Raw genomic sequence first — 14324 nt, forward strand, 5'->3', positions numbered from 1 at the left:
TCCTTCCAGCTCTGTCTATCTACAGTATCTATCTATCTATCTATCTATCTATCTATCTATCTATCTATCTATCTATCTATCTATCTATCCAGTGGCGGCCCCCTCCTGTAGTCACAAAAAAAAACGGGCCCTTTAAGATTTTTTTCTTTCTTTAAATGCGCCGCCCCCTCTGGCTCGCGCAAATAACATACATTCATGCATTGCATGAATGTATGTTATTGTGGCCAGCTGCCGCTGGTCTATTCAGATGGCCGGAACTTGAGTGCCGGCCACCTGAATAATGGCAGCTGGTTGGCTGTGCGGAAGTGCCTATCAGAGCCAGCGGCTTTCCGAGTACAGCCCTCGGCTCCCGGATGTCTTATCCTCGGAACGTATGGGGGTGCGTTCCTTGGATAAGACTGACGGCCGTCTCAGCCAATCAGGTTCACCAAATCTGGTTATCGGTAACCTGATTGGCTGAAGCGCCACCAAGGCGGGAGAGGACATCGAGGGATGTGGAAGGAGTAAGGTAAGTGCATTTTACAGGGCACAGCGGCGACAATGGGCAAAGAGGCGACAAAGGGCACAGTGGCATCAATGTGTACAGTGGTGACAAAGGGCACAGTGGCGACAAAGGGCACAGTGGTGACAATGGGCACAGTGGCAACAATTAAAGGGCACAGTGACATGCACAGTGGCATCAATGGGCACAGTGGTGACAATGGGCACAGTGGCAACAATTAAAGGGCACAGTGACATGCACAGTGGCAACAATGGGCACAGTGGCGACAATTAAAGGGCACAGTGGTGACAATTGGCACAGTGGCGACAATTGAGGGGCACAGTGGCTGCGTTTGATGGCATGGCACAGTGACTGCGTTTGATGGCATGGCACAGTGGCTGCGTTTGATGGCATGGCACAGTGACTGCGTTTGATGGCATGGCACAGTGGTGCGAATTGATGGCATAGTGACTGCATTTGATGGCATGGCACAGTGGTGATAATTGATGGCACAGTGGCTGCGTTTGATGGCATGGCAGAGTGGTGACAATTGATGGCACAGTGGCTGCGTTTGATGGCATGGCACAGTGACTGCGTTTGATGGCATGGCACAGTGGCTGCGTTTGATGGCATGGCACAGTGACTGCGTTTGATGGCATGGCACAGTGGTGCGAATTGATGGCATAGTGACTGCATTTGATGGCATGGCACAGTGGTGACAATTGATGGCACAGTAGCTGCGTTTGATGGCATGGCACAGTGGTGACAATTGATGGCACAGTGGCTGCATTTGATGGGCACAGTGAGGCTGCAATTTTTTTTTTTCGTTTGCGCCCCCCAAAAAATTTTGAGCACCAGCCGCCACTCTATCTATCTATCTATCTATCTATCTATCTATCTATCTATCTATCTATCTATCTATCTATCTATCTATCTATCTATCTATCTATCTATCTATCTATCTATCCTATACTATTCTACCAACAGTATTGGGACTCATGCCTTTACAGCCATGGCCAAATGTTCTGAGAATGACACAATCATTAATTCTTACAAAGTCTGCTGCCTCAGTTTTTATGATGGAAATTTGCTTATACTCCAGAATGTTACGAAGAGTGATCAGATGAATTACAATTAATTGCAAAGTCCCTTTTTGCCATGAAAATTATCTTAATCCCCCCAAAAAAACATTTCCACGGCATCTGTGAAGAAGGCTTCAGGCTTCAGGGCGCCCAAGAAGATTCCGAAGTTGTCCAAGATGTCTTGGTATGCTGACGCCTAAAGAGTTCCCTTCAGTGAAACTAAGGGGCCAAGCCCAACTCCTTAAAAAACAATCCCACACCATAATCCCCCCTCCACCAAATGATTTCGACCAGTGTCATGTGAATGTAAAGGCAGGTGTCCCAATACTTTTAGTAATAAAGGCATACCCCACTTTTAAGTACACAATCAGTGGCGGCTGGTGCTCAAAGTTTTTGCAGCCTCACTGTGCCCATCAAATGCAGCCACTGTGCCATCAATTGTCACCACTGTGCCATGCCATCAAACGCAGCCACTGTGCCATGCCATCAAACGCAGCCACTGTGCCATCAATTGTCACCACTGTTCCATGCCATCAAATGCAGTCACTATGCCATGCCATCAAACGCAGCCACTGTGCCATCAATTTGCACCACTGTGCCATGCCATCAAACGCAGCCACTGTGCCATCAATTGTCACCACTGTGCCATGCCATCAAACGCAGCCACTGTGCCCTTTAATTGTCAACACTGTGCCCATTGTCGCCACTGTGCCCATTGATGTCACTGTGCCCTTTAATTGCCGCCACTGTGCCCATTTTCCCCACTTTGCCAATTGTCCCCACTGTGCCAATTGTCCCCACTGTGCTCATTGTCACCACTGTGCCCATTATCGCCGCTGTGCCCTGTAAAATGCCCCTCCCCCCACCCGGCACTTACCTTTCTGGAAGTCAGCCATCCTCCTAGTCCTTCCACGTCCCTCGATGTCTTCTCCCGCCCACAATGACGCTTCGGCCAATCAAGTTACCGATAACCAGAACCGGTGAACCTGATTGGCTGAGACGCCTGTCAGTCTTATCCAAGGCTGATTTTGCACTCTCCAGCGATAGTAAATAAGCCCCATTGTGTACTTACATACCCTGGCAGAATTTATGATTTTTTGGCCATTTTTTAGAGAAAATTAATAATAACACAAACTTTTCTTTCACTCATGGTTAGTGTTTGGCTGAAGCCATTTATTATCAATCAACTGTGTTTACTCATAAATCATAATGGCAACAGAAACTACCCAAATGACCCTGATCAAAAGTTTACATACCCCAGTACTTAATACCGTGTATTGCCCCCTTTAACATCAATGACAGCTTGAAGTGTTTTGTGGTATTTGTGGATGAGGCTCTTTATCTTCTCAGATGGTAAAGCTGCCCATTCCTCTTGGCAAAAAGCCTCCAGTTCCTGTAAATTCTTGGGCTGTCTCGCATGAACGGCACGTTTGAGATCTCCCCAGAGTGGGGTCAGGAGACTGAGATGGCCACTCCAGAACCTTCACTTTATTCTGCTGTAGCCAATGACAGGTGGACTTGGCCTTGTGTTTTGGATCATTATGTTGGAATGTCCAAGTACAGTACGTCCCATGCGCAGCTTCCTGGCTGATGAATGAAATGTTCCTCCAGTATTTTTTGATAACATACTGCATTCATCTTGCCATCAATTTTGATCAAATTTCCTGTTTCTTTGTAGCTCACACATCCCCAAAACATCAGCGATCCACCTCCGTGTTTCACAGTAGGGATGGTGTACCTTTCATCATAGGTCTTGTTGACTTCTCTCCAAATGTAGTGTTAATGGTTGTGGCCAAAAAGCTCAATTTTGGTCTCATCACTCCAAATGACTTTGTGCCAGAAGGTTTGAGGCTTGTCTCTGTGCTGTTTGGCGTATTGTAAGCAGGATACTTTGTGACATTTTGGTAGTAATGTCTTCAGGCGACTCGACCATGCAGCCCATCGTTCTTCAAGTGCCTCCTTATTGTGCAACTTGAAACGGCCACACCACATGTTTTCAGAGAGTCCTTTGTGTGTTTTTCTTTGCATCCCGAAGAATTTTCCTGGTAGTTGTGGCTGAACCCTAGTTGGTCTACCTGACTGTGGTTTGGTTTTAACAGAACCCCTCATTTTCCACTTCTTGATTAGAGTTTGAACACTGCTGATTGGCATTCTCAATTCCTTGGATATCTTTTTATATGCCTTTTCTGTTTTATACATTTCAATTGCCTTTTCCCACAGATCCTTTGACAATTCTTTTGCTTTCCCCATGATTCAGAATCCAGAAACGTCACTGCAGCACTGGATGAAAGATGCAAGGGTCTGTCAGGAGTACACACACACTAATTACAAGCAAGGATGGTTGCCTTTAATAGCCATTCAAACCCCTTTGTGTCAACTTGTGTGCATGTTATCAGGCCAAAATCACCAGGGTATGTAAACTTTTGATCAGGATCATTTGTGTAGTTTCTGTTGAAATTATGATTTAAAAAGAGTAAACACAGTTGATTGATAATAAATGGCTTCAGCCGAACACTAACCATGAGTGAAAGAAATGTGTTTTTGTTATCATTCATATTCTCTGAAAAATGGCCAAAAAATCATAAATTCTGTGTAAACTTATGAATAATGAAGTAAACTTATGAGCACAACTGTATGTGTCTGTTTATACCTTCATCTTTTTCATACCTATACTGCAATATATTTATCTCATATCTATCTATCTATTTATTTGTTTCTATATGTCTGTCTCATACCTACAATCTATCTGTAGGCAGGTGGAGATCCTCTCAGGCCTCGTACACATGACCGTTTTCCTCGATAGAATCCATCAAGAAACTTGGTGGCAGAGCTTTTTTGCCGAGGAAACCGGTCGTGTGTATGTTTTTCGTCGAGGAAACTGCCGAGGAACTCGACAAGGAAAAAAGAGAACAAGTTCTCGTTTTCCTCGACGGGAGTCTCAATTTCCTTGTGGTGTTCCTCGTCGGGCTGGTTTACGACGAGAAACGTGAGCGTGTGTATGCTAAGAAACCTGCGCATGCTCAGAATAAAGTATGAGACGGAAGCGCACCTTCGGTAAAAGTAGCGTTTGTAATGGATATCGCACATTCGTCACGCTGCAACAGTCTAAAAAGTGCAAATCGTCTCTTACCAAACTTTTACTTAACACGCAGTAACATGAGATTAGCAAAAGCAGCCCCAAGGGTTGTGCCAGTGGAATCAAACTTCCCCTGCCGTTGTATGTGTTGTACGTCACCGCGTTTGAGAATGAGGAGATTTGGTCTTGACCGTGTGTACGCAAAGCAAGCTTGTCAAGTTTCTCCACAAGCCTGAGGCCTCGTACACACGACCGGTTTTCTCTGCAGAATTCAGCCAGAAACTCGATGGGAGACAGTTCTTGCCGAGAAAACCGGTCGTGTGTACACTTTTCGCCGAGGAATCCGACGAGGATCTCGTCGGGCCAAAAAGAGAACATGTTCTCTATTTCCTTGTTAGTCAATGGGAAAAATTGGCTTGCCGAGATCCTCGGCGGCTTCACAAGGAACTCGACGAGCAAAACGATGTGTTTTGCCCGTCGAGTTTCTCGGACGTGTGTATGGGGCCTGACAAGGAACTCGTCGAGGAAAACGATGTGTCTTTTCCGACGAGTTCCTCGGTCGTGTGTACGAGGCCTTAAGGGTTGGTTGGCCCTCCAATTCTCAGGTGAATTGTGGGAGGCCCTATATACGGAGGGTGGATTGTTAGTCCGGGGGAGGGGCTGTGGTCAGTTTACCTACTTTGGGGGTTCACAGGGAGAAAGTTATGGCCCAGAAGGACTTAAGATCTGCATTGCTGGGGCCAGGGCCTGACAAAGTGGGAGACTGGTGTGTCCCTTTGTTCTTCCCTCTGGGAGGACTGGATGACAGTATAAGGAGGTATAGCAGGGAACTCAGAGTGCAAGTTTACCTTAGCTGAAAGCCACAAGATACTTCATGTTGCTACTTAAAGCCCATACATATGATCGGACTTTTGGACAACAAATGTCCGACGGACGCGTTTGATCGGACAATCCGACCGTGTGTATGTTGCATCGGACAATTGTCTTTGCTTTTTCATTGAACAAATGTTCGCTGTGAATGCTCTCAAATCTTTCGGCAACAAATGTCCAATGGAGGATAATCCTATCGAGTGTGCACAAGTCCAAAGTACAAACACGCATGCTCAGAACCAATGCTAAAGATCAGACAACAATAGCAGAAGTTGCGGGTGGCGGTAAAGAGCTGAAAAACCACGTGATTTGGTGAAAGTTGGCTGAAAAAGTTCTGCCCTGTGTATGCAGAGCAAGTTCAGGGCCAACGCCCTTCGGACCAAAATCCATGGAAAAGTCGGATGGAAGTCCAATCGTGTGTATAAGGGTTAAGTCTTTTTAGACCAGTATTTGGGATGTGTTAGTGCTAATATTTGTACTGTTCATTGTAAGGGTTCTCTAAGTAAAGAAAACAGTTTGATGAAAGCAGAAGCCTACATGTGATAATATAATGGGTGAAGTGTTTAACATATACAATGCCTGGAAGGTGGGGTGAGAGGTGTGTCTCCTGGTGGAAACCTGGCTGTCTAGGTCTTGGAAGCCTACCCTTGGACAAAGTGTGTGAGTACTCCTAGGAAAGAGGGGATTAACTTTACTGTATGCAGGCCAGGAGGATGGAAATTTTAGCCCACAGATCACCATCCATGCATGGGACAGTGTTGATTTGGGCTGAACAACCATGACACCCTGCAACTTGTATTTCTAGAGATAGGCACCTAGCTGCACGTGACGTCGACATAGTAAGGAAGGTGGCGCCACTCTATCTATATCAGTCTGACAGTGTGAACTCACTTTTCAGCGATGAAGACGTTAGGCCAGACTTCATCCACCTCATTCAGGGGGTGGTCCAGGTGGTCCTTCAGCAGATCTCTCTGTAGGTCCATAACACAGGGGGTGTTGAACAAGCTGCGGTCATCAATCTTGTCCTTGACTCGGTTGTAGAGGTCCTCCACCAGAAGCTGTTCAGGGGTCTCCGGGCTCATTGGCTCTATCTTCACCTCCTTGTGTTTCAGCTCTGTAATGGTAGGAAGTCATATATCAGTACTCAGATAAAGAGGACCTGTACACCCACCACATTTTTATTAATTTCTGTCCTTGTCCAGGATATGATAACATAGAGGCATCTTCATTAAACTGGCTTTATCTATTACAGTTATTTTATTTAAACAGCCAAAAGGGCATTTGCCCCTTGTCCACAAGCAATGCTATATCTTGGCCTAGGCCAGGTGTCTGCAACCCGCGGCTCCGGAGCCGCATGCGGTTCTTTTGAACCATTGCCACGGCTCCGGGGCACCTTTTGAGGGTAATGAGTAATCTACCTGATTACTCTTACCCTCGCGGTAACGCCGTTCCCATTACTTGGGCGGCGTTACCGCAATTACATCTACCGCGCGGCGTGCGGGGGGGCAGGGGGGATTCATGTTGCCACAGGCCTGAGCTGGCCTGTGATTCGGTCACGGCGCGTCATGTGACTGGCCACAGAGCTGGCCTGTCTGTGCTCGCGGCCCGGGTGGCGCTGGCGCACGCGCCTGGAGTCTCCCGCCCGCCTCAGCCTGTCACGACTCGAGAGCTCTCAGCTCAGCCCCCGACATATCCCCCGCGGAGGCTCCGCTCCGGATCAAAGACCGTGGCCCTGCGAAGAGAGAGAGACAGACGACGAGTGACACAGACAGTAAGAGCACTAGAGCAGGCAGCGCAGGTGAGGACCGGCATCGCGCGTGGATTGGAAGTGTCTGGGACTGGGGGGGGGGGGGGAGCGGCCTAGCCTGGGGCCAGCCTGGGCATGCACTCTTATCTGATATATTGTACAGTATTGCATTTGCTGGGCATTTGTAGGTGGAATCGTATCTGATATTGTACAGTATTGTTATATTTGTTTTAAATGTCGCAATGGTTTTGCGGCTCCCAGTTTTTTTTTCCTTCGGAAATGGGTCCAAGTGGCTCTTTTTGTCTTAAAGGTTGCAGACCCCTGGCCTAGGCCAACACGGCCCAGGCCTAGGGCAGCACGAAAAGAGTCCTTGTGGCTTGACTTTTAGTGCTGCGCCAGTCTTGGGGTGGACTGGGCCGGGAGGCAAATCAGTGTAGTGCCCCCATAAAGTGGCCGCACTACTGCCGGTATAATAATACTGGCAGGTCCACCATCAGGGGGGAAGCCCATACACATGGAGGAGGCTAGGGCCGCAGACCCCAACCAATGAGTTGTTGTGTGGGCGGGCGGCGTTCCGCAACTGGGGGGGGGGGCTTTGCGTTGCTTCTAGTTTTGACTTTCCTATAATAACAGTGGACCTCCCACCTGAGTTCTCAGCTAGAGAGAGACAGATGCCATGTCAGGAGGCTAAAAACTGTCAAAAAGTCAGCTGACGGGCTCCATAGCAAAACAGGAAGTCAGAGTAAATTGCTGCAAATTAAGGGACTCTTCTGCCCCCCAAGGCCTTCAGAACTGGTGTCCTGACTGGAAAATGTCAGGGTGGATCCTAAATGGGGGTGTGGCCTTGACAGGAAATGGTGGGAAGGGGTGGGTCATATTTAAATTAGGGGGTGCACGAGTTTCGTCAGGCCTAGGGCAGCACAAAACCTAAATGCACCACTGTCCACAAGACATAACGTTAGATTGAGAAGAAAAATAGGAACTTGTTGCAGCTCTACTTTTAAAAGCCAGAAAATCTAAAGAGGAGAATCTATTTCTACAAGATCAATAGAATTTAAAATGTATTTTCCTAAAGTCAACCAATCACCAGCTTCCTTGTTTGACCTAAAGCCTAGGCAAAGATCATTTGGTCTATGCCTGCCAGGAGAATTGTGTTTCATGTCATTAGAGAGTACAGAGAGGGCAGTGCCTATATCAACACATTTTATACAGACATGGTCCAGCCAAATTACATTTATATCTTTTTTCCCCACACAAATAGAGCTTTATTTTGGTAATATTTGATCACTCCTGGTTTGTTTGTTTTTTTATATAAAAGAAAATGTATTATATAAACGAGACCAAAAATTTGGAAAAAAAAAATATTTCTAATATTTGTTCGAAAACATAGAGAAAAAGGATTGACTAAGTAGAATATACAATCTCAAAAAAACAACGGACAATATGGGCACAACATGAGGCAGTACGTGTAACCAGAGGGGAAAGTGCCTTACACTAATCAACAATTGGATGCAAAACAGAACTACTCACCCTTCACGCAAATAGGAAATCCATTTCTAGGACCACATGGACACCACCCACCATCCTCGGACAAACCATCGCACCAAGCAATAAAGTCAAAAGTCTCGGAGTCATCTTTGACTCAGACATGACGATGGATGCACAAATAGGATCAGTCGTCAGTGGTTCTCATCATCTGCTCCGCATGCTACGTAGACTCATCCCCTTCATCCCGGAAGAGGACACAGCAGTAGTGGTTGGAACTATCATCAACTCACGACTCGACTACGCAAACTCCCTCTACTTAGGACTACCGAAATACCAGATTTCCCGTCTACAAGTTGTCCAGAACACGGCAGCCAGACTGGTAGCAGGTAAAAAGCCGTGGGAATCAGTCTCCCCGGTCTTGAGGTCCCTCCACTGGCTGTCCGTACAGGACCGGGTGACACTCTGCCTCACCCACAAATGTATACAGGGGAACGCTCCCCAATACTTAAGCGAGAAAATAAAACCCTACATCACCAAGCGCGTGCTCCGGTCAACCAACCAAAACCTTCTCCAAATTCCTAAATCCCGCTACAAATCGAAGGGAGAATGTAGATTTTTGGTCCAAGGACCACGGCTCTGGAATGCTCTACCCATCACCATCCGCTTAGAGGAAAACCATCGGGCCTTTAGGAAAAAACTAAAGACCCACCTCTTCTGAAAGACCGGTACGACTCTGGATGCCAAGCGCCTTGAGGCGATTAAGTTCGCATTTGTTGCACTATACAAGTTACTCACTCACTCACTCACTCACTCACACCATAGATTTGTGTATCTTTCAAGGGAGGTTCCCTCACCCTATCAGGTAATTGGCTAAGCTCTACTCGTGAGCTCCCAAGCGGGAGATACTTTCTCTGTCTGGGGTCTAATCCAATACAATAAGGCATTTTTACCATAACCTGGTAACAAGCAGGCCCCATTTTGAAAATGTTCCAAGTAGTCAACCTGTGTGGAAGGGTGCTCTGGTGTTGTGGCCTTAAAAGGCTAAACTCCAGCCTCTGGCAGATGTGCCCCATACACATATGTTCACCTACTGTTTGGGGACCCTCTGCACTTGCAAAATAGGAGTATGAAAAGTAGATGAAAGCCATGAATAAGCACTAATCTTGTGCGAAACGTCGGCTGTTCCCTGTTCCTGTTTTATGGAGTGCGGCTATCCATCTTTCATCTACTTTTCATGCTTGCCCAGTGCACTGCCAGCACCCTTGGAATCCTGTTTTAAACGTGTGACCATATAGTAGACCCACTTCGAGCGGTGACTCTCTTTCTTGTATCTAAAATAGGAGCTCTATGGTTCACCCACCTATACTTTCTGGTATATTTACCAGCGTCCAGATGAATTAATATCCACTTCCTCCCCCTGTGGCCAGAGATTTTGGCTACCTTGGGAGGTGGGCCCCCGCCAGCTCAACGTTGGGATTCGGACGCTATTGTCATCTGGTACCTTTGACTTCCCTTTGGGCGACCCCTCGGGATGTTCCTGCCCAGAATCCGTTTTTCAAGGTCAATCAGAACCTACCCAATCTGTCCTGAGGAAGCATATTTTTGCGAAATGTGTTGACAAGCATGCATGGAGGAGTTATGGACTTGAGTTTTGAAATCTACTTATATTATCTTCTACATTGATGGACCTTCATACGTCTTATACGATTGGATCCATGCCCCCATGTCTGTAATTGGGTACTTATTGACCTACTGTTAAGTAGAGGGTGTTGTCATGATTTTAGCATATGTGTGGCTATAACAATAATTTGAACTTATGACTTTACGAATCTTTGAATTTTCGAATTTACGAATTTTCAAATTTACGAATTGCGATCATATTGAATGACCCCTATAACGAAAAAAAAAAAAAAAACAGAATAAAATGAAAACAATTTTTTTTTTGGCAGTGCACATGTCTAATATTTGAATGGGCTGCCCTACACGCGACAAATGCGCCAAAGAAGCTACTGCACCTTTTTAGGCGCTCAGCTTTGTGTGTTTTATAACCACGTGTTTTAGCACTTTTGCCATGCTTTTTGAGGCATGTGTCTACTGGCCACGTTTGGAGTGTCAATACCAATGAATGGCATCACAAGTGCGACACACATTTTTTTAGATGTGAATGGAGCCTTACACCCAGAATAAGGTTCCATTCACACCCATGCAAGACAGGGCTTGCTTCCGTTTTTGCTTGTTCCCTTGCGTCGCGTTTATGGCAGACCAGTAATTTCCATGGGCTGTCCTATGTGCAAGAAACATGCAAAATAAGGGCCAGATTCAGGTACATTTAGACAGGCGCAGCGTATCAGAGATACGCTATGCCACTGTATCTTACCTGGCTCTAAGTCGAATCCAGGAAGATTTCGCGCCGTAAGTTAAGGCGGCGTAGTGTATCTCTCGGCGCGTATTTCAAATTGGGCGGGTAGGGGGCGTGATTCATTTAAATGAAGCGCGTCCCCCCGCCGATTGAATTGCGCATGCTCCGTTTTGAAATTTCCCGCCGTGCTTTGCGTGAAATGACGTCGCACTGACGTCATTTTTTGAACTTCGACGTGAGTTATGTCCTTTCCTATTCACGGACGACTTGCGCAAAAAAATAAAAAATTAAAATTTGACGCGGGAACGACGGCCATACTTTAACATGGCAAGTCTATCTATACGCCACATAATAGCAGCTTTAACTATACGCCGGGAAAAGCCGACTAACGTCGACGTAAGAGAATGCGACGGCCGCGCGTACCTTCGTGGATCGACGGAAAAATTAGCATGCCCGATGCGGAAAACGACACAAACTCCACCCAGCGGGCGCCGAAGTATTGCACCTACGATCCGAAGGCATACGAAGCCGTACGCCTGTCGGATCGAAGCCAAAAGCCCTCGTATCTTGGTTTGAGGATTCAAACTAAAGATACGACGCGGCAAATTTGAAAGTACGCCGGTGTATCAGTAGATACGCCGGCGTACTTGCTCTAGAATCTGGCCCTAAGTCTCTAAGGACACTTCTTTTGCAAGTAAAAATAAGTACTTTGTGCTAGAAAATAACTTAGAAACCCCAAATATTATATTGTCACACGGTATTTGCGCAGCAGTTTTTCAAATGCAATTTATTTTGGAAAAAATACACTAAATTTTAATGCATGAAACAATATATATACACATTTTTTGGTAAAATCTAAAATATGAGGTTACGTACAGTAAATAGATACCTAACATGTCACGCTTTAAAACTGCTCTGATGGAATGGCGACAAACTATGATACTTAAAAATCTCCACTTTAACATTTTTACAGGTTACCGGTTTAAAGTTACAGCGGAGGTCTAGTGCTAGAGGTATTGTTCCCACTATAACGGTCGTGGCGATACCTCACATCTGTTGTGCGAACACCATTTACATATGCATGCGTTCGTTTCTGTGTGCAAGAACAGTGGGCACTTTAAATGTTTTTTCTTATTATTTATTTTTTTATTTTTACCTTTAATTCTATTTATCACTTTTATTCCTATTACAAGAAATGTAAACATTCCTTGTAATAGAAATAAGGGATGACAGGTCCTCTTCATGGAGAGATCTGGGGTCTATAAGACCCCATATATCTCCTCTAGCTTTGAAAGCAAAAGATCAAAAAATAAATTGATCTTTTGATTAAAAAAAAAAAATGTAAATGTTTAACTTCCACCCTAGACTGGAAGTGATATCAGAACGTTTCTCCGGTCCTCCTAGATCATAGAGGTGGGGAGAGACGACCTGGTCTCTTCTTCCCTCTGTGACCAGCTGTGGAAACCGTCAGATCGTTTACTGGGCTCGCTAGTAGGGACGATAAGGCCTCGTACACACGACCGAGTTTCTCGGCAAAAACCAGCAAGAAGCTTGCTGGGTTTTTTTTTTTTGCCGAGGAAACCGGTCGTGTGTACACTTTTCAACGAGGAAACCGCCGAGGATCTCGTCGGGCCAAAAAGAAAGCATGTCTTCTTTTTCCTTGACGGCAATGGGAAAATTTGTCTCGCCGAGATCCTCGGCGGGTTCACAAGGAACTCGACGAGCAAACGATGTGTTTCGCCCGTCGAGTTCCTCGGACGTGTGTACGAGGCTTAAGCCAGAGAAACACTGGTGAGCATCAGGAGGGGGCGGGAGGAGTTGGCCCATCTGCTGCTTCTAAAAGAGATCCAGCGTCTGTTCAGCTACTTGGATCACTTTTATGAGAAAGAGAAATGCCAGGGTATTGCGGTCTTTAAGTGGTTAAAATTGAGCCAAATCAAAATGCGCATGCGTTAGCAAGATGCTTGTGGGTGTGAAAATGAATGGCACTGCTACTTGTCTGCTAAAGGGTTGTGCGCTTTTTGTGCATTGTGGGAAAGAGTGTGATTTTGTATGTAGTTCCACAGCACACAAGTGTGAACATAGACGAACACGATGTAGGTGACGCCATTGTTTGGCTTTGTAGTGGCGGTTCCCCCTTGGTGTAGTAATGTCCCTAACGAAGTCCCATTGCGGCCCGTCCATACGGAGCACAGGAGCGCCACCTCCTTAATCCATGTGCCGAGCCCCTAATCGACATGCAGGACGCTAAACGCATGGATTCCAATGTTTTTTTTGTTTTTAGAAGCACCTGAAGGCTCTAATTAGCTTTAAAAAAAGGGTGGGCTCGGGGCATAGAGCACTGCGCCCTGAGCCCACCCACTTGTGTAACAATAGCAAAATAATATATCTCCTGCCGACCAATCAGGAAGCGTGTTCTGAGACCTGATTGGCCGAGAGAAGAAGCGATCCTATTGGCCGCCGAGGAATCGTTGATGCAGGGGAAGCCCCTGTGAAGCTAAGGAGGAGGAGCCACCACACGCCGCCTGGAGGAAGCACTGCCCACAACCTACATGGGGTAAGTGCGAGGCAGTGACCGACCGCGCCGGTTGGATTGTTTGCTGCCCACCCCCCCAAAAAAAATATACCACAAGCCACTGATAATGTCCCAACAAGCCCCCCACCCCACTCAATGAAGTCCCCAACAGCTGTAAGAATGGGAGCATGGGATTCAACTTGCCAGCAACCAACCAGAATGTGCGGCATTGTCCTTTTTCTAATATTCATGAAACATTTCTACGCTATCCAAAAAAATTACGAAATTAAAAGAAGTTTATTTTTTTAGGCATCCTTCCTTTTCGTTTTTTTTTTTTTTTTTTACTTTGTATATATTGTTTATTGCTCAATTCTCCTTGTATTGTGTTATTACAGTTACCAATAATGCTTGCAATAAAGATGGTACAATGACTTGATTATTCATTTTTTGCTATTTTAATCTAGCTTTCCCTTTCCGCTCACCCCCTCGTGTGTTATATTAATATGTCTGTGTGTTCTCGGAGAATTCCTCATTGTGTTCTGGCCCGGCACCAAGTCTCACATAGGCGGCATTTATTACACTGACATTTACTATCATGTTCCTGTCTGGAAGTCAAGGTTCCCTCTAATTCACTGGCTCCTGCTTTAGTGCTTTTATAGCCAAACAAGCAGCTGCAATTAACATTGGAACTACACTCAGTCCCATC

General features: G+C 46.0%; 1 protein-coding gene across 1 annotated transcript in view; it reads right to left on the minus strand.

Moving 5' to 3' along the window:
* Positions 1–14324, minus strand: part of STYXL2 (serine/threonine/tyrosine interacting like 2) — a 117111-nt gene that overhangs the window by 21563 nt on the left and 81224 nt on the right. The window contains exon 4 of the mRNA XM_040339083.1: positions 6401–6623. Coding sequence (XP_040195017.1) covers positions 6401–6623 — 223 coding nt within the window. The remainder of the gene's footprint in view (positions 1–6400; positions 6624–14324) is intronic.

Source organism: Rana temporaria, chromosome 2 (assembly GCF_905171775.1).
Source record: "Rana temporaria chromosome 2, aRanTem1.1, whole genome shotgun sequence".
NCBI classification, from domain to species: domain Eukaryota; kingdom Metazoa; phylum Chordata; class Amphibia; order Anura; family Ranidae; genus Rana; species Rana temporaria.